General features: G+C 52.3%; 1 protein-coding gene across 2 annotated transcripts in view; it reads left to right on the plus strand.

The window, feature by feature from the left end:
• Positions 1-2,702: 2,702 nt before the first annotated feature.
• The window catches only part of LOC108938541 (drebrin-like), a 42,824-nt gene continuing 20,929 nt past the window's right edge, over positions 2,703-24,597 (plus strand). For both annotated transcript variants that reach the window (XM_018759126.2, XM_018759127.2), the window contains exons 1-2: positions 2,703-2,819; positions 2,963-3,105. In XM_018759126.2, the coding sequence (XP_018614642.2) occupies positions 2,730-2,819; positions 2,963-3,105 (233 nt within the window). In that variant the 5' untranslated portion in view covers positions 2,703-2,729. The remainder of the gene's footprint in view (positions 2,820-2,962; positions 3,106-24,597) is intronic.

Genomic DNA, 24,597 nt, shown 5'->3' on the forward strand with positions numbered 1-24,597 from the left:
AGGAAAGTGCGTAGGCACGACAGAGAGGTTTACGTAACAGAAAAATCTGTTTTGGTGGCCTTCCATGGTGCCCGGCCCAGGAATGCTTGTGAGAGAACAAAAGACACCAAGATATGACTCATGGCAGCGACCATGATCTCGATATGAAGATAATGAGCTAATGTACACTGCCTTGAACTACTTGGTTCTGCTTACATGAAAAAGATGGAGCAAAATGACCTCAACATGATCCAAAAGAGACATAATAAAGACATCTCAGGACATGGTTTCATTCATTCCTCCATGACATCATTTGGCTTTGTTTTAGGGCCTTAGGTACTGCCTTATATGCTGTCGATGCGAAAGGGACGCAGATCCTCTGTCTCATGATTTGACATCCTACCGTGGTAAAAAGCGTTGCTTCTTTCAGCTCCTTCAATCTATAGCTAATAGTTCATACATTCTCATAGCAGGGCTTCGTTCGCTTGAACCAAGATTTCTCCTCGTCCTCAACTGGAACATCTAAGCAAATACATTTGAAGCCACGGCAATTCTTACTATTCAAAACCTCTGAGCCAACATTTGTATGCGTCACCAAAGAGTAGTCAGACAAAAATAAGTATCATTGTGTGGAAAGCGTATCAGCCAGCTACTTTAGAGAGCACTTTCAGTTAATTAGTTGAGAAATAAGCTTCATTAGACCCCTCTACTGGCCTCCAGCCCACCATGAGAAATAACACAGTCCTGCAAACCGAAGCGTTACTGTACATATCTACTGGTGGGGAAACACGCCAAAGGCAAAAAACTAACGGCAGGAAGTCATAAATAGAGTAGAAGAAGTATAGTGTCCTATTCCCTGTCCTTTCGGGCCACTCTTTGCTGCGTGCCAGCAGGCCAATGCGATGAACTGACCCAGTACTGCAGAGGCCCTGGGAACCATGAGGGGTGTTCACAGTTGTTCTGAGGGGACTTTGGCCTTTGTGGGCCGATTAAAGACGTTGCCTTCTTCCCCATGATTCTCCTGTTGGGTCTGGCTTCTTGGTTGACTAAGATTGGTTGGAAGCCCTGGAAAGCCACCAGCATGGCGAGAGAGGAACTTTAGCATAACTGCGGAGTGTTGCCAATAGGACAGCTCATTGGGAATTCAGAGCAGGCTGGAACCACACAAAAGGTGGCCTTGTCTCCTTTGATGATGGAGTGGACTCATTTGGACGATCCCGGTCACCGTTGGCCTTATGCTGTATCTCAGGGCATCGTCTATCTTTCACTCTTGCGTGTGGACATTTGCACAACATGGCAAAAATCAGTATTCTGCTTATTCATCGACTTATTTATTCTTCTTATCATTTTCTTATTTTCTCATGTCTTGTACTCATTTATTTTTGTTTCTGTTCTGTAACATCCTTGTGCGTTGCCCTGATAACAGATACGATCACATTCATTGAGGAAACGTGCGATAACTCCTGAGTGAAAAAGGAAAGAATTACAGATTCTTGAGTTCAAGATAAGCACACCCTGTTTACTCTGCTCTTTTACTCCACTACACCACACCCGCATAGTCCTCTCTGCAGTTTCTCTGGAAAAGCAGCAGTAATAATGAGGAAAGAGTGGGCCAGTGTAACCGAGACCCCTCGTCTCTCGCACCCTGAGAGTTTATGGCCGAGTTCTTCTCGCTGTTTTGCTTTTGTACACTTCCCACGATAGTGACTTTTCTGCAGGAGACTTGCTGCCGACGGATCACGTGTTTCCCTCCGTCGGCGGCTTTCCGGCGGCTGCCAACCCCACAATAGACCCGAGGGCACAGCGCTGACCGGCAGTCCCGCAGCTTGTCCAAAGAGGCGACACGGTGGGACTGCAGCCATCTCCTTCGTGGACCTTTTTGGACCGCCATGGGTCTGTCAACGCTCGGCCAAGCGACAAAATGCCGTATGCAGTACTGATACCAGCCACTTAGCAAATGCCTTCATTACTTGAACGCTAAGCTACTTGCTGAGAGGCGTACAGTACACACTCGCAGGACGCAGTAACTCTTTTTTAACAGTTCTGGGTTAGTTACCTGTTTGAATCCAGGACCTAACAGTAATGAGGTGTGTAATTTTACTTTTCTTTTGTGGATTTCATTCATTGTTTTCCAGGTCCTGTGTTACTCATGCTCTTCCAGTGAATTGGTTGAAGAGTTCTGATATGATCGCAAGAAAAAATGAGTGACGCACAAAATAACTTGATTTAACTGGCCATGTGACATGTCCTGCCAGGGCAAACTGGGTTTTGTGTGTGTGTGTGTGTGTGTGTGTGTCTGTGTGGGGGGGGGGAATGAATTACACACACACACACACATTTTCAGAACCGCTTGTCCCATACGGGGTTACGGGGAACCGGAGCCTACCCGGTAACACAGGGCGTAAGGCCGGAGGGGGAGGGGGACACACCCAGGACGGGACGCCAGTCCGCCGCAAGGCACCCCAAGCGGGAATGAATTAAATGGAGTAAATTCTACTGCTGGATCAAAGGGAGTTTGCGCTGAAGGGGTTCGGTGTCGTTGGTCTCCTTGGAAACGCGTCACTATGAGCGCGGAGTAAGAGCGCCCAGCCTTGCGACACGCTGGCCCTTCTTCAGCACGAGCTCTGCGTAATGTGTGGGGCTCGGCGTATCGCGCGCGCGCACACACACGCGCGCACACACACGCGCGCACACACACACGCGCACACACACGCACGCACACACGCGCGCGCGCGCCTCCCTCGCTCCACATGAATTTGTTTAACACACTGGGGGTGGGGCTTCTGGCCGTCGATGCTCCGCGGAAACTTTTCCACCTCGCTGAGTGCCGAAGTGCCGCAGTGAGTCCGCGCGCGCGCGCTCCCGTCCCGCAGGACAAGAGTTCACTTTCGTACCGGAGCGCGGCGGTTATGTCTCTCGGCTTTCCGTGACTGAGCGGACGCTCGTCGTTTTCAGCTGTAACCCTCGTCTCGTGTGTTCCTAGCGCGCGCGCGCGGAGAAGAAGAAGAGCGGCGGAGCGGGTCGGAGCGCCGCGGTCGCGATGAGATCGATCAACCTGGAGACGTACAGCCTGTCGCTGCTCGCGGCCAAGGAGGACATCGTGAACCCGCGCTCCTCCACCGACTGGTAAACGCACGCACGTCGTTGACATGTGTCGCTGAGGGTTCGTGGACCCACGAGACCCGCAGTTTTGTTACAGATAAACTTGAGAACTTGAGGTTTGAGACGCGTTCAGTGAGAACTGTTTCCCCTTCTTCTACTAACAGCTTTTTTTCCCATCATTTTTACTGCAGTTCTGTTCTCTTCCTCTTTGGGTTTAGCGCTCATGTGGCCCTTTGCTTTGGCCCGATGTAACCGTGCGCTTTGTGCTCAAGTCCAGTTACTTTGTGTCACTTGAGCAGCTGGATGGAACCAGAAGCAGAAGTGAGGCTGTGCCGCCAGGCAGCAGGAGTCGGTGGGACCAGCAGGGTGTCGCCTGTGCTCTTAGGAGGAGGAAGTGTGTGAGGTGCACATGGACCTGCGGTAGTTCCCTCACACACAGAGTGACAAAAATGCGTTGGCATAGCCGTGTTGGTGGTGTAATCCACCAGTTTCTCGCTGTGCGACGTAACGCTGCGCCGACACCTGCGTCGCTCGTCTCTGAACGTTAAGCACACGAGAGACGCTCGCTGGCGAAGGTCACCGACCCGGTAAAGCCACCGCGGTACCCGTTTGTGATGCGCGCGGTGCCGTACCCCGCTTCCAGCTCTTTTGCCGTGTAATCGTGGCCTGTGAATAGGACAAACGGGACGGGGTCCTTCGCCTCGGCGGACGCACTTTTAACATCGTCGCTGCCTTGGGGGGTCGGGGTCATGTTTACCGCATTATTATTGTTCAGCTTCCTGTTATTCCTCCGCATACAACGCGGGGGGTTGTTTGCACGCGAATACGCGGGCTGCTATGCGGAACATTTCCTGTTTTGGGGTTACGAAGCGCTACCACCCTGAGCCGCCTTCCCTCGGGGCCGTTAGGCAGCCTCCCGAAGATAATAAAGACAATAAAGATCCACGCGCAGACGCTAGAGAAGGCGGCGCGAAGAAGGCCGAAGCGCCGGGAAGCGATGTCGCGTCCCCGTTCGTCCGTCGGCCTTCCGGAACTCTCTCACGCCATCGGCGGCGGGACGGGAGCGATGGGGAGCGGCCGAGCCTTTCCGAAATATTCACGACAGGGATTTTCCGAACGAAAATGAAAACGACCTTTGAGAGTTAAGGGGAAAAAAACCACTGCCCTCCTTTAGCCCTCGTGTCCTGAACGCGAGGCCGCCTGTCCCACGTCGCTCTGACATTGACCGCGTCGCTGAGATCGTATTGACCTCTTCTTCTCTCGCGACACGTTTCCAGCTCCCTGGCTTCCGGTGAGCAAGAGCAGAGCTCGTCGGCAAAATTTGTTGCCGCTTTCTCCGCGTTTTGACGCGCGACCGTCCTCCAAAGAACGCAGCTGCCTTCTTTTCGTTTTCTTCTTTCCACGCCCTTGTGTTTCTCGATAGCTGTTGTGACTCGTTTAATATGAGATGTATCAAAACGGCATCGCTGGTTCAAAGTGCATTGTTGAATTCGAAAAGAGAGCCTTTCCGTCACGACTCGTGTTCCATTTCGCTCGCTCCGTGCTCCTCTTTTGCATCTCCGCTCTCGTGCTCTACGGTCACCTCCTTCCTTATCTCCACTTGCGCTACGTGTGAGGTGCGATCTGAATGAATGGCTCCCCTATCTTTAAACTTCTACCCACGTGACGTGGACTTTTTCGATTGCCTTTACTCCTACGAACCGTTTCCGTGTGTCACGCGGTCCGAGTTCTTCTCCGCGTCCTAGAAGCAGTGCCCCTTTAGGGTAATAAGGAACCTTAACACGTCTCAGCCTTGCTCACCACGCAATGAATGAATGGATTGCTAAAGGCAGGGGGTTGGGGTGAACTCTAGGAATTTCTCTCGCTGTTCTTTCTGTGCTAGAAGCACAAAGGCCTGGTAATGCAGTGTAAGTGTGCAGATATAAATCTGATATTTGTACCACATTTGGCCTCCTGAGCATGTCAGGGCTTGGCAGCTTGGTTTCAGCGCTATTATTACGCTATCCAAACACTCTTCTCTCAGCTGCGTTTCACAGGGCAGAGCTCCTAATTCCAGCAGACATCCTGTCACTGGCGGCTTAGGTGATCTGGTGCGCCACCATTCTGCCTTTTCCGCACCCTTAATCTCCGTGGAAACACAGCGACAATCGCGGGCTTTGCAACGCGGTCAGAGACGCGAGCGCATTTGCGCGCTGGGCAAGGCTGCCGATTGCCTGTGGGACAGTTGGCGACGTGCGAGGCGAGGCGGGACGGGGTGGGGCGCAAGGCCCGGAGACTTAGCAGTGATTTTTTGCAACGCCTCGCGATGTTCTCCAGGGTGAGCCTCGAGGAGCCGTTCTCAGGGCAGCACCGGCTCATCCTTTGCGCAAATTCACACAGCTGTGTCTCATTGTGAAATCCAGCTCAATTTGTAATGAGTAACAGCCACGTCTTCTTCGCCGGACAACCGCCGTCCTCGCTGACGCGTAGCGCTCTGGAGACGCGAAGCCCGGTTGGCTGTGCATCTGGGTCGATCGGCTGGCGAGCTCCACTTGGATGCGAGGGTACGACGATGACATCACCCGCACGCAGCCCTCCACGCACTTCCACGCGGCTTTAAGAGGGCAGATTAAAAGCAGAAGCTCTGCTGCGTAGGAATGGAAATGACTGGAAGTTGGCTGCTGGGATGTTTTCTGCTCTCAGCCCCAACTTTGGGCCCCTGTATCTATTACTCAGTGAGCTCGTGTGCATGTGGTGCTGCTCGGCAGGAGGGGTCCTGTGCAGCAGCAGTCCTTCCCGGTGCTCTTTCAGTTCCTTAATGACGTTAACCGTGAGCATGCTGCCTTTGCCGGAGGGTATCGACACAACTCTTTTACTGTTACGCTCTGATACGACGTTTCTCGTGTCCGCCCTCTCGCGCAGGAGCGTGAACAGACCTTACCCAGAATGCATCGTCAACTCCGTATCCTACCCTTTCTTCCACAGTCGGTCGCATATTAACGCATAGTTATAAAGTAACGGCTCCGAGTGTTTGAGTGCCATCGAAGCTGTTGTGTGCGACATCTTGACACAAAATGAGTCATTAGCTGCTAATGGCTCCACGCAGACTGAGCGGGGATACGTGGGTTTGATCCCCGCTCAGTCTGTGTGGAGTTTGCATGTTCTCCCTGTGTCTGCGTGGGTTTCATTCAGATGCTCTGGTTTCCTCCCACAGTCCAAAGACATGCTGTTCAGGTTCACCTGTGGTGTGTGAGTGACAGAGAGAGTGTGTTCCACTGATGTATGGATGAGTGACCCATTGTAAGTAGTGTCTCTAGCAGTGTAAGTCACCTTGGTGAATAAGGTGTGTGGGCTCATTACACTACATAGAGTTCATTGGAAGTTGCTTTGGACAAAAGCATCTCCTAAATAAATAATTGTAAATGTAATTAGATGCTGAGGTCAATCCATAATCTCCATTTTTGCCAGCCTCACAGAGTGAGTGTTCTGGTTACTTGGCTACATCTGTGGCACAAGCCTTGAGTAATGGGCTCTTTACCAGGGGAGGGAGGGGCTGCACTGCACTGCACTGCACTGCCTCGCGAGCGCTTCCACAGATTGTGCCCCAGCCCCACTGGGAGGTGTCTTACCTCCATGATGTTCAAAAGGCAACCAGTTGGCCCTCTTCATGTTCTCTCAGGCAATTGATAAATAATCTTATTTCTTCCAAAAGCTTCAAGGGGAAACACGGGGCGATGTGAACATTACACCCAACATGACGTGGCCATTGTGGAATTTACTGGAAGGCGTTTCTCTGTTTTTGTTGTGTGGCCCGGCTGCCGGGATGAACCACGCTATGGCGTTCCGTCGGCAGTTCCCCTCTCCCTCACGGGCGCATCCCTACACACCAGCGGACTAGTTCCCTTTGTCAAGTATAGACAAACAAGCGCAGCTCTCGAGCTCCGCACCACCGCTCGCTGAACTCTTGATCTCGAACAGGTGAATCGTTTGCTGTGCCGGGTGTCTCGGCTGTCGGTTTTGAAGAAGACTCTCGTGATGTCAGCCCTGCAGTTTGACGGAGGAGCGGGGTTGTTCGTTGCACAACGGCACCGTTCGTTCCCATCAAGTGATAATTACAGCTGCTTACACGAAAGCAAACGTGCATTTTCCAGGCATCTGAGAAGAGCTCTGTGATGACGTATTGTATTAGCGTTAGATCAACTCCAGCCGAAGTTGCTCTCTGCAGAAGAGCACGTTCTCCTGGAGCATAGCGAAATCGTGTTTGATGATCTCATGCGGCCGTATAAAGAGGCTTTGTGAGCACTCGCTGATCTGGCCCCACCTGTTTGAACACTATTTCCATGCCAGTGATATGGAGCGTACATCTCCTGCCCTACGACAGATGATCCGTGCACCTCTGTGTGCAGCCAGCGCAGCGGGGGAAGGCCACCTACATCCAAAAGGAGAGGAGGAGGGACACAATCCCCGACACAACTGTGTCTTTTAATTCCAGGCTATTTATTTTCTAGTTCTCAGTACAAGCTAACTGTAAATGCGTATTGGGACGCTATATATTTCTTTCAATCCCCTATTCTAGGTGCCAAGAGTATAGTTATCCATGTTGGGTGGTGCTCACTAAAGACCATTATGTGATGGCCAGGAGGGGGGCAGGAGCTACTGCCACTTGGACCCCCAGAGGTTTTATGCGAGTTTTCTGTTCCTTTCCTCCTATACTTACAGTATAGCTTTAATAAGTGCATGGATAATGTATTACTCTAGTATATAGTCAACTGTCTTAGTGTCACTGTGTGAGAAGAGCTCCATAAAAATACATTGAATTGATCTGAACTGAATATAAGCTCTTGGGTTCTGACAGTGTATGATGATTACCTGCCCTTTGACCCATTCTAAATTCTTTTGCATGGCTTTGATTCAAGATTCAAGAGTTTATTGTCACGTGTACAGTAAACAGCGCGTCACACCATACAATGAAATTCTTACTCTGTGAATCCTCTCAGCAGCTTATGACATAAATTATAAGGACGTAAAGAAGGAAAAGCACAAGGAAAACACAAGGCGTAAATCGAAAATTTGCAAAAATTACTATTAGTGCAAACATCCAAGAAAAGAGGTTGTATACGTATATAAAGTGTGCAGTGCTGTGCACGTGACATACGGTAACCGGAACTGTGTGTAGTGGACTCGCTTCGCCCAAGATGTAATACACAAATTGTATTTTCGCTGAGATTTACGTCGCTTTGGAGAAAAGCGTCCGCTAAACGAATAAATGTAAATGTAGCCTCGTAACGACGACAGAAACGCAGGGAGTCGATTTCAGGGAGGCGTTGCATGTTTTTTCCGTTTGTTTGAGTGCTATGAAGTCAGCAAAAGAGCGGCGACTATCAGGCGGCCGTTCGGAGCAGTTGTTCTCGTCTCCGTGCCGACGTGCAACTGGACGCCCCGACGCGAAGGCGGCCGGGAGGATGGAAATGGGTTCGTTGTCACTGGTGCACGCCGCACGGGCCGGTGGCCGCTTTGTTTCCGGCCGGTAGCAGCAGGTGGAAAAGAAGGGAGGCGCTCCCAGCATTCATTTACTCTCTGTGGAATAGTAGCGTTCAGCGCACAGACACAAGTACGCCGGATCCCCAGCTTACAAACATATCGGGACCGGAAGCCTGTTCATAACTCGATTAGTTTGTAAATCCGGGGTCGTTATCACCATCATGTCCCAATCGGTAAAACCTAAATATGCAAATATACCCTTTGGACAGTAGCTCAACAAGTGGTATTTGCCTGAGCTGCTCATCTGTTATATGAGCTGCATAAGTTCCCAAAGGACATAATTCATATAGAGTTTCGGATGTGTTTTCGCTTTGGTTTTTGGCACTTGTTTTTATCGTCTTCTGTAGAATCGATGCTAATTAGAGATGTTTGAGTTCAACGGTTTATTTGTGCGGGAATGTCGTTTCGAATTGCGTCAGCGCAGCGTCGTCGTGTTCTATCTCGAGTTCTGGGACGACTCGTAACTGCAGCTTAAACGCATAAGCTGCCCTTTCGAGACAACGGCGCACGTCGTCTCTGCTGACCTTAGCGCGGGTGTTTGTTTTATTCTTCGTGCGGGGAGCCGCACGTTCCGCCGAAAGCCTCTCGCGCAGCTGTGTGGACGCGGCGTATTGCCGGGAAAGCGAGGAGCTCACCTGTGAACCCTCGCGCTACTACCGCCAACCCAAATTTGTACGCCGTTGAAGTTTTCCGTTTGATATGTTCAATTCTGCTTGACTGTATTATGAAACTGGAGACACGTTGTAAGCCAATAGTTGTACTTTTCTTGGGCTGCAGTGCGTGGTGTTCGCGTGGCATATGGCAAACAGCCCCTCTCCGTGATGATGCACATCGTATTACATACGCAGTATAGAATGCTCTTGATGAGGCTCCTCGGACCCCCCGCGGGTTGCTGTAAGGCCCTTCGCACGGCACATAGTGACACATTTAGACTTGCGTTCCTTGATTCGGTTGGTGCGTTTCTCCAAAATGACATCCAAGTCGGAGTAAACGATGGCGCATAGTTCACCGACAAAGAGTTATAGATGCGTAAACAAGAGTATCGAAGCAGTCGGTCTGTCCAATACCGCCATTTTTGCGAACCGGCGGAACACGGGTAGCTATACGGTCGATAGAGAATGCAAATGTAATTGCGACAGATGATGTAGCGCGCGTTTACGGAGCGGACGGGACGTCGGGAGAGGCGTTTGTCCAAAAAAGATGCAGTTTGAGGCCTTTCTTGAACGTTGGAAGGGATTCAGCCGTTCTGAGGGAGGGAGGGCACTCAATCGTGCCTGGAGAGTAGCAAGTGACTGGATGCTACACACACACACACACACACACACACACAATGCCTACATCTGCTAGTCCCGAGTGGGATCGCGGTGAACCGGAGCCGAACCCGACAGCGCAGGGCGCACGGCCGGAGGGGACGCACCCGGGACGGGACGCCAGTCCGTCACAAGGCACCCCAGCTGAGACTCGAACCCCAGACCCACCGCAGAGCAGGCCCCGGCCAAACCCGCCGTGCCACTGCACCCCCTCAGGTCCCGTAGCTAGTCATTATTCCGTTTGTTGCCACGCATTATAATGGGCACCTTCAGAGGCGAGTTAGCCCTGTCTGTGTGAGTTAACTCGCTTCCAGTGGACGTGAGGACAAACCTGCAGGGTCTGTGATTGTCAGCTGCTGGATGACTTGCTCTTCTCCTTGTGCTCTCCAGCCTTGTGTCTCTCTCTGTCCTCACAGATGGACCACAACAGCAGTGAGTCCAGCCACGGCGGGGACACGCTGCGGTGCAACGCTGACGCACGGAGCCTGGGGACGCTGCCGTATCGTTGAGTTAACAACGCGGCGGCGCAATAGTGCGTCTCGTCGTTTGGGACGGCGCTTCCCCCGGCGGCCGCGGGTTCGTTCGTCCTCCGCAAGCCCGTCGCGGTCGCAGGCCGCATTCGTTCATCGCGCGGAGCCCCGCGTTTGCTCCGATCGCCCCCGAGGAATGCTGACCTATCGGAACTGGCCTCTTTCCGAGCAGGGCCGCCCACGGGCGCCATGTGCCCCGTTGGAATTACGGCGTGAAGCGCGTACCTCGGAGCGCTCGTGCTTTCTCTTTGACACCATTGTCTGTGCTCGACACAAGGTTCGCTTACACCACGAAAGTTGTAAATTCCTTAGCGGATGAGGGCAGAGATCCTCGATGCTCGCTGCTTGCCCTCTGCGCTCTGTTTACCGAGATACAAAGGAGGCCAAACGGTCAGTCGCCATACGGAGCGTACGCTGGCGGAGCCGGGCCGAGGTCCTGCACCGGAACAGAGCTCGGTGTCCGGAGTGCCGCGTGCCGCGTTACCTGCCAGGCTGCGGAGAGACGGAGGGACGGGGCCACACAGCAGGGAGCTTGTAGGGCAGAGGAGATGTTTGTGACTTAACGCGCTGTTCCGGGGCCTGGGAGGATGCCCTTCCTATACCCGGACAGAGGACCGCCATCTGTCGACCCGTGAAGAGCGCGGTGTTAAAAGGCCTCTTCTTGCGGATCGGCGCAGGCAAAGATGCGGACGTTGCGGAGGGAGTTCGGTAACGGGAGCAGGAGGAAATACGGAATGGTTAACGTGGCTCGCTGAAGGGCGTCTGCTCTTCCTTATTGGCTGCGCTCTAATGTGCTGCGTCAGCACATACTTTTATCGGTTTGTTTCGGCACACAGTTACACATTCGCACCAACCCTCACCGTCCTCCACCTCGAAGGCCGCTCTGAAACCTTTGCGGTATCTCTGTGTACTTATCAGGGTGCAACCACCATGATGCCTCCTTAAGATGGGCACAGCAGATTTTGATATAACGGTGCAATGCAGTTTGACGTAAAGTAAATGTAGGGTTTGGTTCAGCTTTCCCGTGACTCAGACACTCCTGCGCCTTTGCTTTGTGCTTCTGACGTGTTTGCTTAAAGGTGTAGCGCTGCGGTCTGGCGGTGCGAGAGCTTCGGTTCCGGGGGTGCGGGAATTGGCCGCCGGCCCCCCGTGGAGAACGTCGGGCCGTGGGCTCGGAACAAGGCTGCCGGAGGCCAGACGGAACGATCCGGGAGGGGAGCGAGCAGAGCGGAGCAGAGCTGGGGTGTGGGAGGGGGGCTTGGTGGAGAAGCGAGGACGGGTGGGACCGGCCCCTCGCTGGGATCACGGTAGCTGTTTGGGACAGGATGGACGGGAAATGCCAGAGCGGTCCCAGAGGACGGCAGCGCCTCGCCCCACGAACGATTTTCTCTCGTATGACGTTAGAAAAATAGCAGAGCTGCTTGCTTTGCGCAGTCGCTGGTAAGTTCGACCACATGGACGTCGAGCGCTTTGCCGCTTACGTCCCTCGTCTTCTACATTCCATAGCGACTGCGGCTAAAGACCCGGTTCGCGATTAATGGAGATTAAGCCAACGAAAGTGGAAGTTAAATACCCGGGGTGAAAGCGCCGCTAATGCCTTGGCATGGGAATGCCGGCCGCGGACCACCGGGGCACCAAGAGCTGTAAAAAGCCTCTGGGTTGTAGTTAGTCAAAAAGAAAGAATGTGCTAATCACGCAAGCAGCGCGATGAATGTTGGTCCGCCGAACGAGCGCGAGTCGCAGATTGCCGTGTGTCTGAAAGTGACTCACTTTTATTGGCTCGTAAGGGGCAGAATTTATGGCCTGAGCCAATTCGGTGTTTCAGCGTAATGTGTCCCCGTTGCTGGCCCCGCATCGTTGGTCTGCACGCTACTTTATGGCACGGTGGAAAGAGATGTTTGACCTTTTTCGGGAAACGGAAAGCAAAATCCCATCCCTCTGCCGTAGAAATGTTCCTCGTCTGCATTTTTTCTTTGGCTTCTGATGATTTTCTCTTCTGAGAGCCATATACTTTGAAATCGATGGGATCGCCATTAAATCGTAGCTTTAGTAAGAACCCTAACCGCTGGGTGTTTTCTGCACGTGCGCATCGGCGAAAATCGGAAATGACAGCATCCTGCCTCGTCCTGCCCCTTTCTTGCGATCTCTTCCCGCTTCTCCTCTCATCTGCCTTCGTGTTCCGTGCTCCGGCCGCGTGCGGAACGATCGCTGTTCCCGGAGGAGGAATCCAGCTCCGTGGCGGGGAGGATCCGGGAGCGCAGCCCCGGTGCGCCGGGGACCCAGCTTCTCCCACCTCCTGTTTACATAGCGAGGAGATAGAAAGCTGTGGAATTTGCGCTTCTCTTCCATTCGCGTCGGAAAGGTCCGTTAACCCGGGGGGGACAATTAGCAGACCCGCGCGCCATCTCCAGTTAGGTCTGGAATCCGGGATGGTGCCGCCCAAACCGACGACGCCATCCTTCGCGAGGAACCTGGGCGGCGTTTATACCGTGTAGATCCCGGCATGTTGCCCACACTCTCAATACTAAATTATACAGAGGGTAAGGGCTTGACACGCAGTCCAGGTGGTCCCCGCTCTGTATTTGTGTTGCTGTCTCTGTGATGGGGACTGTTTGGGTTTGGGCTGCGGCCTCCCACCCGTCGTCACGCCGCATCGGATCTGCCCGGGATCTCCGCTTGTTCCCGTCAACGCTGAGGACGCAGACTCCTCGGGTTCCGCGTGCCGGTCGGGCTCGAGTTACAGGGCGAGGGATGAGCTTACAGGATAGCGGGTACAGTTACCTGTAGGAAGGCCCGACGAAGGCGTGTGTGACACGGTAGGGTTGCAGGGCTACTGGGCGCGCAGGCGTACCTCCATTATTACACTCCTAATTACTCCGCTTTTCATCTTCGCACGCTTCGCCTTGGGCCACCCGCGGCGCTGCCTGCTTTCGCTTCGCTTCGAGTGGGTTTTTTTTTTTGTCACGACGGCTACCGTCGACCTACGTCATCTGTTGGATTTCCAAATCAAATCTCCAAAAATAATGGGATAGAATGCACAAAACTATTCAGTCTGAAATGTTGATGGAATAATACGTTAGTACGGCGTTCACGCTTATCCGTTTGGCAGACGGCTTTTTCCAAAGCGACGTACATCTCCGAGAACATTAGAAAAAGCGCGATTGTTGAGTACGGACAGTTCGTCAGATATCGCCCTATAAACCAGTATTCGTTATGCTAGTAGCTGCATGTAGGAAACGTGGTCATAATGTCATGAAATACACAGCGGGTAGTGTAGTGCTTACGGTTACTGCCTGTGGAGCCAAAGGTCGCAGGTTGGATCCCCGCCTCTGACTATAGTAGCCTTGAGCAAAGCGCTTACCCTAAATTGCTCCGGTTGGCCGTTCCTTCGGCGTGCTTGGGGATCTGTCTAGCCACACCGGAGCTTTGTGGGCGAAGCATCTCCTGGCCCCGTACCTGTTGAGGCTCTTCTGTGCTATGGAGCTCTTCGACAGCTGTGAGAGTACAGTTCAGCGTGCAGGTCTTGGGTTCGGGACCGAGGTATTTCTGCTACCGGTGGAGTTGTGTCTGGCAATGTGAAAGAGCTGGTGGGATCGCAGGAGGAGTCTCCTCTTAGGAGATCCCTCTGTCTGGTCTGTGCCATGGGATGCTTTCCTATACGGTCCGGTCAGGGCGGCGAAAAGCAGGCCCGTCCGCGTATCTCCTGTCACGCGACCATCACGCAAAGGCACCGACTGGCTCCCGCCACACTCTTTTCAGACAGAACTCGCCCTAAGATGTTAGATGGAGCTAGTCGCAATCTGCACAGCATTTACTGCCATCAGGTAGAGTAAGCAAAGCGACATGGCGAAAGGCGATTCCTTTTGGTCGTAACATAGATTAAAAGGTAAAGTCCCTCAAGGGATTTGGTTTTTTTTTTTTTTTCTCCCCCCATCATCTCTAAAGAAGCGCCAAGAGAAGTGTACCGCACTTGTTCCTCGATAGAATCACTTAAAGTGTGCGAAGGGCTCTTTGTGGTCGTGCTGCTGTCGCTTCTGCTCAGTGACACCATTCTCCTCTCCGTATGTCAGGTCGGCACAGTCGTGGACGGAGCTGACACGGACAGGAGACGTGGGCTTCTCATGCCGCGTACTGACTCGGAGAATCACAGAGTTGAGAATCAGCAGGTAGAAGGTCACTTGGTAGCGCTGTGGTTAGAGCTGCTGCCTTCTGCTGGGAGGACCCAGATCTGAGTCCTAAGGCGCTTGCCATGTATTGCTCACCTTCCTAAGCTGCTTTGGATAAAAGCATCAGCTGCATGAATGTAAGTGTCTCACATGGGTGCTTTCATTGCACTTTCCGTAAAAACCTTTCTCGGGGTCGGAGCAGCTCGACACCAAACTGTTTCTCCGCTGTTTACGATGTCGTTTCCCAGCCTGACGCGACACGCGCCGGTTTCGCGCACCGGCTTCTTCGAAGTGCGTTCCGCCGAGCGCGACCGGGCCATCCCGCCACACGCCTTCGCGGTCGCAGGGTCCGGGCCGCGTGGTTCCGTACGGATCGGGGACACGGCTCGTTTCTTCAGCGTCTTCCAGCGGCGTGTAGAAGGCTCAGCTGTTCGCTGCGGTTTCCTTTTCTCCCCGCTCGTCCGTTTACCCGACGCGTTCTCTGTCCCGCTCCGTCTCTCCGTCCTTCTCCTGAAAACACTCAAGTTCTGGCTCCCCCTCCTCCCGGCTGCTCCTTGGCGCAGTTATCTATTTATTTATTTGTTTATTTTTCTATTCCCATCTTTCGCCGAACGTACGGATTTCCATCCCTCCCCAGCGACGCTCCCGCCCCTCGCCCTCCCGCCAAATTCCCTCCGCCTTCGCCTTCCCTTTTGTTCGCCGCTCCCATTCCTCCTGCTCTGTCCTCCCACTTTCCCCAGCTGCTCACGTCCCTCCTCTTGTTCCTTTGTTTTCCGCTCCTCTCTTCCTGCTCTTTCTATCGTTTTTCACAGCATACCTCCATTTTCGTTCCTAATTGCCCTTTGTTTTACTCCCATCCCACCCCCCCCCCGCCGCAGCTGCGCTTTGCTCCTGTCAACATGCCTCTTTCACCACCTCCTCTGGTTTTGGTAATCCCCTCCCGCTCCATAACGTCTCCCCCTTTCAAAAGCGTGTCCCATCGCGGTGCGGCAGAGCCCCTTTCCCCAGCTAAGGCACCCTCTCTCCTCCAGCTACGCAAATCGCCAGCCGTTATTCCGCCGTAAAGGACACCCTGGGGGACCCTCCGTTGCCATCAAACTTCCTGAGGGTTGCTTGCCAGCTCAGTCCACATCCTGTTCTCCACACTGGGGTGAAGGGGACTGGAAGAACTCTGCTGTACCACGGTGAAAGACTCTCAGTGGATATAGAAAGACGGGGAAGGGCCGCGGTGTGTGTGTAGGAGGGAGCGATGAAGGGCTCGGAGGAGCTCCGTACTGAGGCGGGATGTTCGGTGGAGCCGCTCGCTCGCTTCGGCTGCCGCGCTGTCCGGCGGTCGGCTTCCGAGAGTTTGCGCGCTCCTGGCCGTAAGGGTGTGAAATCATTAGGGCTGGCACGCCGTGTTCGGTGGAATAGGGTCAGTGTGCCAAGTGGCAGCGTGCGCACCGTCTTGGAGCGATCCTCTCCAGGGCTGTTAGAGCGGCCCGCATCCCGCCCTGAGCCCCCGCCAAGACTCGGCTGCAAAAGGGAAACCCTGCCAAGCTGAATCCCCTCGCTGTCGCGGCCCAGCTGGGGAAAGCTCTCCGCCACCGGGAGCGAAGGGAGGACACGCTCCACGTGAACGCTTGAATGAGTCGGTCAGCAAAAAGTCGCTTTCTTCTTTGACGCGGGGGGAAAAAAGCCTGAATTCTTATTTATCTTTTCTCCAGAATGACACGCAGCGTTTGGTTTGTATCCCAAGCAGTTTGTAACATTTCGCCCATTAATGGCTTACGAAGCACTTTGTCCGAGGCTCCGACAGCAGGAGGGGGATTTGAACCCAGGTCCACTGAGCGCGGTGTGATGAGTCTAGCCGTAATGCTCCGCTCCCCACCTTGCCGGCTGGTGAAAGTGTTTGTTTTCTTGCTGCCACGTTCGACGTCTAAGATGCCTTCTTTTGCTTCTTCGCGAGTTTATTGTTCATCCTTGGATGTCGTGTAGGGTTGGGATGAGGGGAGTCATTATGGAACGTTAAGCTTTTCGATAACTTAAAAATAGCACGACGCTGCCTGCAGGAACAGAAGCTCTGTGTGTGTTTGCGTTTGTGACTGGTTTCAGCTACAGCAGGGGTATCCCATGGAAGTGGATGTCCTGGGTTGCCTAGAGAGAGGCGGCGTGTTTTTGGCACAGCCCTTCCTGCGGTGCACCGTGTACTCCTCTTCCTCCCTCCTCGCAGGACACGGGTAATGTGGGCTTTACCTGCGTCTAGGCTTTTCCCAGGTAATGTGGCCTGATGAGCGCGGGCAGCGGCGCCTCCTCAAGGGATTACCGCGTTCGCTCGGCAGGGTGCCTTTCTCTGCTCCAAACGCGCCCGGAGCAGCGATAACAAATTGCCCCCGGGTCACGGCTCAGCCCCCGGTTGGGCTGTAATAAGCAAGGAGCGGTTGTCATATAAACGGCGCCAGCCGTACCCTCCCAGCCCCCATCGCCCCTGCATTCCATTCCTCGTGCCTCCGGTCTCTTTCCTGCACTGCTGTGTCTAAGTGGGACACAAGGGACGGGGCATTTTAAGGACAGATATGAATGGGGAAAAAATGAAGTTGATTTCTAAGCAGAGGTTGCGGTCGGTCCGAAGACGTGCTCTCCGCTCTTCTCCCCGCCCTCGTCCTCGTCCTCCTCGCTTCTCCAGCAGCCTAAAGCGCCAAGATAAGCAGAGGGGCGTATCTGTGGATTGCGCTCTTTTCCCCTTTCCTCGACTTGTCCTCTCTCGCTTTTTCAAACGTTCGAATGAGTCCCGCCGCGTAACGATTGGCGTTCGATCGCATTCCCGCGCGGCGGGTCGGGAAGCTTTTCCCCACTTTTTTTGTTCGGTTCGCAAAGCAGCAGACCTGATTTTACAGAATTACATTTTTATCTGCTTGTCCCCTTTTCCTGTTTACATGCTAAAACGAGCTCTTTAAACATCGCCTGCTATGTCATTACTGGCCTTCGTCGTTTGTCTTCATGGCTTTTTGCCTCCCGCGGATGGGAAAGACTCATCATAAGGACCGCGGCGAGCGCGTTGGCCGTACTCCGTTTGCTCACGTTGTACTTTTATAGCGACGTGAATCTTATTTTTCAGCTTCAGAGCACTTGCCCTCCTTATCCTCTCGAAGGGAATGTCTGCTGGGAGGAGCTCGGTTCCATCGAAGGTACCATAAGGCTTTGGTTCGGACAAACGCGTGCAAATTCTTAGCTCGGTGAGGATACCGTGGTGCGGTGTCAGGGTTTTAAATTAGATTCTGGTTCCTGACCGTATCGTTTTTACCGGCATCTCCTTTATCCTTTGTATCGTGACTCCAGACATACCGCACTTACAAAGTGTAAATGACGGTGGAGAAGCCCGGCGAGGTTTCCTGCCATTCCTCCGTGGCCGGTGTGTGGCGTCCGTGGTGGTGCGAACGTGGGTTTTCGCTTTGCTCCTTCCCCCTCACACCACGTTTGGGTTTCGCTATACTGTACAGACAATAGATCACACCAGTGTAATGAGAGCAGGTACGTGGCGAAGCACCGCTGATTTACGCGTTCCTTTTTCCCCCCCAAACGCCACCGTTACGAGGCGGCTCTGAAAAACGGACCTTTCTGTCTCGGTTGCATCCAAATGGAGAATTATTGCCCGTTCTGCTTAGAAGCCGCTCTCTCCGCTCTTAATGATTATTGTTTCTTTTTTTAAACTGACGGAGAGAGCAGGATAATTCACTCGGACTGCAGCTGGAGAGGCACGTTCATTTATTATATGCACTCAAAGCGGGTACGGCGGCACTTCAGTAAATGATGATGTGATGGAATGAAGAGGGGGCGCGGTGGCACGGTGGGTTGGACCGGGTCCTGCTCTCCGGTGGGTCTGGGGTTCAAGTCCCGCTCGGGGTGCCTTGCGATGGACTGGCGTCCCGTCCTGGGTGTGTCCCCTCCCCCTCCGGCCTTACGCCCTGTGTTGCCGGGTTAGGCTCTGGTTCCCCGCGACCCTGTATGGGACAAGTGGTTCTGAAAGTGTGTGTGTGTGTGTGATGGAATGGAAGGAATCGCTGTGTCCTCGCTCCTTTTTCCCAGCCCACTGGAGCTGCACACGGTAATCACTTTCGTCCCATTCGGCGGGACTTGTCCCCTCGGAGAACTCCGCTTCTTGCGCATCCGTCCGCCTCTGTCTCTGCGGAACGTTTCCGCAGGGCGCCTCGCCGCCCCGCTCCAGGCACGGTATGTGTGACTTGTGCGTCGCTGTCAGCGCAGCGCCGGCCAGGTGTGCAGAAGGGGCCCTTTCCTCGTCAAACGGCGAGGCCGACGCTTTTTGCCCATGTTTGGCAAATCGCTGCGAGAGGAAATGGGCGCTATGGGGTGTAATGTCTCAGCGCTCTGCTCCAACAGGAGGGGGCTATAAATAGCAGCCTGGGGCCCCTGGGTCAGAGAGGAGCCAGGGGGCCCTGATTTATGGTCGCTCTGACACGCCACTGGAGGAGCGGAGAGTGTGGGATCGCACTCCGTGACAGAAAGGATTACGCGCAGAGGGAGGGGTTCGAACCGTGGGCGCCGGCGCAGGCGGAGCGGAGAGACTCACGGGAGAGGGAAACGCGCCGCTCCCGAGGCCTTCGAACCGGTGCCACCTTGTGTCACGGCGGTGCCGACCCACGCGGCGCTGGCGGTTTGTGTTACCCAGCTTGTGGGAACGGGACAACCGGTGAGAACATGTGAAAAGTACATTCCGGAAGCGTTCGTGGGACAGCTGGTGGTGTAGCGGCTAGAGCCGCTACCTTTTGACCTTAAAGTCGCGGGTTTGAATCCGAGCTGTAGTACCCTTGAGTAAGGTCCTCACCCTAAGTTCTCCAGTAAAAAAAAGAAAAAAGTTCTGGAGCTCTATGAATAGGTGCACTAATTAACTACGATGCTTTAGAGGAAGGTGTCAGTGAAATGAATAAATGTGTAGGATAAAGATACCAGCAGAAGAATTGCACTTTCAGCACTATGACTACTTTGTGCGTTTATTTTTATAGTAGCGAAATTCATAGTGACGGATCACTTAATCGCACTGTGGAAGTTTGAGATGAGCTTCAAATGGTCTTTAATGCATTTTTATCATCTCAGATCATAGTTGGTGGCACCAAGGCAGTGCTCATCGAAAGGGAAGGGGAGGGAGTGTTACCCCTTATGGGTAGGTGGCACGGTGGCACAGCGAGTAGCACTGCTGCCTCACAGGGCCTGGGTGGTGTGAGTGGATATGGGTTCGATCCCTGTTCTGTCTGTGTGGGTATCCTCTGGGTGCTCTGGTTTCCTCCCACAGTCTAAAAACATGGTGTTCAGGTTCTCCTGTAGTGTGTGAATGACAGAGAGTGTGTGTGTGTTCCACTGATGTATGGATGAGTGACCCATTGTAAGTAGTGTATCTAGCAGTGTAAGTCACCGCGGTGAATAAGGTGTGTGGGCTCATAACACTACACAGAGTTCATTGGAAGTCGCTTTGGAGAAAAGCATCTGCTAAATAAATGGAAGTGCTGAGCACCCCATAGTCACCCAGTGCAAGAAGTCACATCTGATCTACATCGTTGTTCTTATTTTTATTTTCTTTTCTGCTGAGGACAGATTCAGTGAAATGAATCTGGAAGGAGGAGAACCAAGTGAAAGGAGGAGTCTGTCCCTGCAGGTCTGTGTGTGTGTTTTTGTAATCAGTGCAAACAAGTGCTTCCCTTCCGGGTGGTGTGTTTTTGCGGGCGTCGGGCTCCGGTTCGGCCTGTCAGCAATAAGGAGGGAAGGACATCGGCGGCTCCGGACCTTGACTTTGCGTAACGGCTTTAACCGTTATGTTTGCGGTGCCAGACAATGGCAGGGCCTTTCTTACTTTACACTCATGAAATCTTAATCCTGCTCATTTCTCCTCCTCCCGTTCAACACAAGCGTTCGTGCTTCCTGTTTTGTGAATTCCAGTCCTTTTCTCCGTCTGTCCTGCGCTCGCGCCGTCTCATGTTCTCCTCCCGCTGACCTACTGGCCGTGCCGTGCCAGAGTCGTGCCGCTTTCCTCATCGGTCCAACAGCTCCTCTCGATGGCCGATGGGACGCGGTGTCCATCTGCCGTCGAGGCACGCCCCCTGCTGAGCGATGCCCGGGCCTTATTAGCCCCTGCAGCCGGCACCAGGCCGTCGGCGCTCCTCTTGGCCCGAACGCAAGTGCTGCCGCCCCAGAGCCGAGCCAGCGGCACCACGCAGCGCTTCCCTTTTCATTTTCATTTTCTAAATTTCTAAAGCTGCTTAGCCTCATTTCTGAAATGAACTCCCACACTTTGCCCTGGTTGCGTGTGTCCTGACGGAGAAGCTCCAAAAGGCCCTTTTTGATGGTGTCCCCCGGTCGCCCGCACGGATGTGGAAGAACCATCGCTGTCCCACCAACACCCCACACAGCACCTTCCGCGCTGTTCAACCCTTCCGTTAAAAACGGCACGACGGGGTTTCGGCTCTCTTTTCGGGGCGTTGCCGGTGCCCTGTCGCATGAGCTTTTTGACTGCTTATCACCGACCGTCCTTTCGCTGGGGGCTGCACAAAGGTGACCTGCTAATACTAGGAGCAAAATCAATAGCGTCATTTCTTGCAAATGTCAGTGTTGTTTGAAAGTTCTGCTCAATTTTCATTTTGAAAGGATATGGGGATTATGTTCTTTTCTCTGCAGACCCTTGACAGAGTACAGGGGTGCAGGAAATAAAATAACAGCCAACGCGACAACCTAGTCGTGAAGCCTGCAGTGTGGTCCAAGTCAAAACCCAAAGCGTTTTGAGCATTTCTAGGAACTGTCCTGTGGACGAGACCTTGTGGTTTTTTTGCTCAGGTCACATTCCACATTGCTGGGGGGGTAAGAATTAAAGAGCTGTAGCTGGGGGCTCAAAGCTCCTATGTGGAGCATCAGCAAGGAGCTCAGCAAGGAGCTCCCACAGGCAGCCCAGAAATGAGACTATCTGGATGCCAACTCTACCCTCAGATACCGCTCGTGATCTTTTGAACCCAGTTCTGATCTCTGCCCTCATTATAGAAAACTGATTAGAGGTTTTTTTCTGGGGGGGGGAAAAAAAAAAAGTGTTGTTCTGGACTGAAGTTCCGTTGGACAAGTTCTGGGTCCAGTCCTGTCTTCTGCGTTCGTTCCAAACTGCGTGGATCTCTGGCAGAGCTTCCTTGCTGGGTGAGCCAACGCGTCCTGCAGCTCTCCCTGCACGACAAGTGAAGAAAAGCTGAAAGGGAAGATGAGGTGAAGGAGAATTCTGGGAAATTGTGCTTGCGATTTATAAATTTTGAGAAAAAGGTCCTGTTTCAAGTCCCCCCCCCTTAGAGAACCAAAATAATATATGCATATATTTATATATATTTACGTTCCATGAAACCCATCATGAGTGAAGTATCGTAAGTCGAAAATGCATTTAATACACACCTCTGCGTGACAGACTGGGAGATGCGGATCGCTGCTGCTGCCCAGCATCGCGAGAGAGTATCGCAGCGCATGTCGTTCTCCCGGGAAAAAATCCAAATTGAAGACTCGAAGCACGGTTTCTACTGAAATGTCTATCGCCAGTTCACCGTCGTAAAGTTGAAAACTCGTACGTCGAACCATCGTAAATCGGGGACCCCCTGCAGCGAGTGAAGGATCGAGCTGTCGAGAATGTCACGTGTTCAAGGTCTTTCGGATCGTCGGTCGTTTTTGCAATCCGGGAGGATTTGCGGCTTATTCGTAGCCCCTTATAAAGTCGCTGGGTCGAGCCGTATTTAGCAGTGTTTCACACGTGAGAGCGATCTGCTCTTCTCCAGACTTTGGTGCAAGCTGTGCAGCTTTTGAAAGAGTACCATCACAGTTGAGTGCCCCCTTCTCCTGCACATCACACATGCAGAACCGGTGTGTTGAGAGATCAAGTGCATGCAGGGGTAAAAACGGAGTTAATGGGGTCAATTGAAGCAGCACCTCGTGGTTGTGGATCCATGCGTCTGCTTGAAGACCAATGGGAACGACGGCTGGACAGCCACCCAATACGCTAACAGCCCTCAAACGCAACAGGCTCGCTGTGTTTTCGCCCCACGCGGCCCCGGACACGAACGTCCGTTGCTTTCGGGAAGGTGCAGTCCAGGTGTGCTGCACAGGAGAATGAATCTATAGTTTAATAGAATTGTTGGAGGCCCTTCCAGTGATAAGATATAATAATGTACACTTAGTGTGGCAGTTTTTGTTGCCACTTGTGCATTCATGTGGGTGGTGTGATTTGGGGCAGGCTTGGTTCTCTGTTGGGGGTTTTGTGTGTCACGTTTGTTTAATTGATATAAATGCCTTTAAAATCCCAAGTGCACAAAAACTCCATCGCGCTGGAGGGTTGCTACCTTCCCATCTCTGCTCAGAATGGATCGTGGATCACAGCCTTCACAGCACAGCTGATACTTGATCGTTTTCAAAGGAGTTTCTGTGTACTTCCTTAAGTAATGAAATGCACAGCAAAACTTGACCAGCTTGAGCATTAACTCTCCTGACTCTTCCACCTGCACTTTTGAGGATCCCATGGTCCGCTTACCGAAACTCATCCTCTGGTTTCTAACAGTTGCCCTTTGGGGAACCCATTTGACATTGAGGAAAATCCGCTTGACCTGCTTGATCCCTCAGAACTGCTGAATCCCTCCCACCATTCAAGGATTTCAGAACCCCTCTCTTCTCTGTCCCAGTGTCCCCAAGGCTACAAAAATTTGTTCAACACCATCTGCTATCCCCGTATTTCTTCTTTGGATCCCGCTTCTGTAGGCAGCTAGTTGAGTAACATGTACCGGCAAAATGGTGCGATCAAACAGCTGTAGCTGTACTTTGATAAATCAATTCAATTCATTTTTATAGAACACTTCTCACACAGTGATACAGTGTGCTGAACAAAGGGTTAAGACAAATGAACAAGTAAGACAGTTGACTGTATACTAGTAACAAATTATCTATGCAGTTATTAAAGCTATAAGTATGCCTACTGGCCATGGAGGAAAGGAACAAAAAAAAACTCAACGAAACAGTTAAGGTAGAAAAAAACCTCAGGGGTCCAAGTGCCAGTGGCTCTAGATTAAAAAAAGACTTAAGTCAATTTACAACTAATAATAACATAGTAGATGAGTGTTAACCTGATGTCCCAATTCGAAAGGTTAATACAGAAGGGAAAATAGGAAAAAAAACAGCCAACTGGAATTACACTGCATTTTGATATGCCAGAATGAACATGTAGGTCTTTAGTCTGGATTTAAAGGCTGAGACAGACGGGGCATATCTGTCAGTAACTGGTAGACCATTCCACGGTTTAGGCGCTCTATAGCTAAAGGTGCAACCTCCTACTGAGGTCTTATTCTTCAAAGGTACTTTAAGGTAACCCACATCCAATGAACAAAGATATCGTCCTGGGATGTAAGAATCAATCATCTCACAAAGGTAAGCCAGAGCAATGCCAGGTACTGCCTTATAGGTTAGAAGTAGGATTTTAAAATCAACCCTAAGGGTAACTGGGAACCAGTGCATTGATTTCAGTTCTGATGTTGTATGGCTGTACTTCCTAATTCTAGTGACAATTCTCACAGCAACATTTTGTACCAGCTGTAGCCTGGATACAATCTGGTGGGACAACCTGATAGTAAAGCTTCGCAATAGTCCAGCCTGCTTGAAACAAAAGCATGGACCAATTTCTCAGCATCCTTCCTACATAAGTATCTCCTTAATTTAGCTGTTTCTCAACTGAAGGAAGCACGACTTAGTCAGTGTAACCACGTGAAACACTAAGCGCGCTTTTCCATCCAACAAAACGCCCAAGTCCTTAACGCAATCTGTACGCTTGAAGTTTATACCATTGGTGGTAAAGATTGGTGTGATTGTGTCAAGCGTTTCAGCATCACCACCCACCACAAGTAACTGTTTTACTGGCATTCAGAGATAAAACATTATTACTCATCTGTAATTTTATATTAGTAAATCAATTTGCTAAAGACACCACGTGTGATGGGT

Source organism: Scleropages formosus, chromosome 17, assembly GCF_900964775.1.
Source record: "Scleropages formosus chromosome 17, fSclFor1.1, whole genome shotgun sequence".
NCBI lineage: Eukaryota > Metazoa > Chordata > Actinopteri > Osteoglossiformes > Osteoglossidae > Scleropages > Scleropages formosus.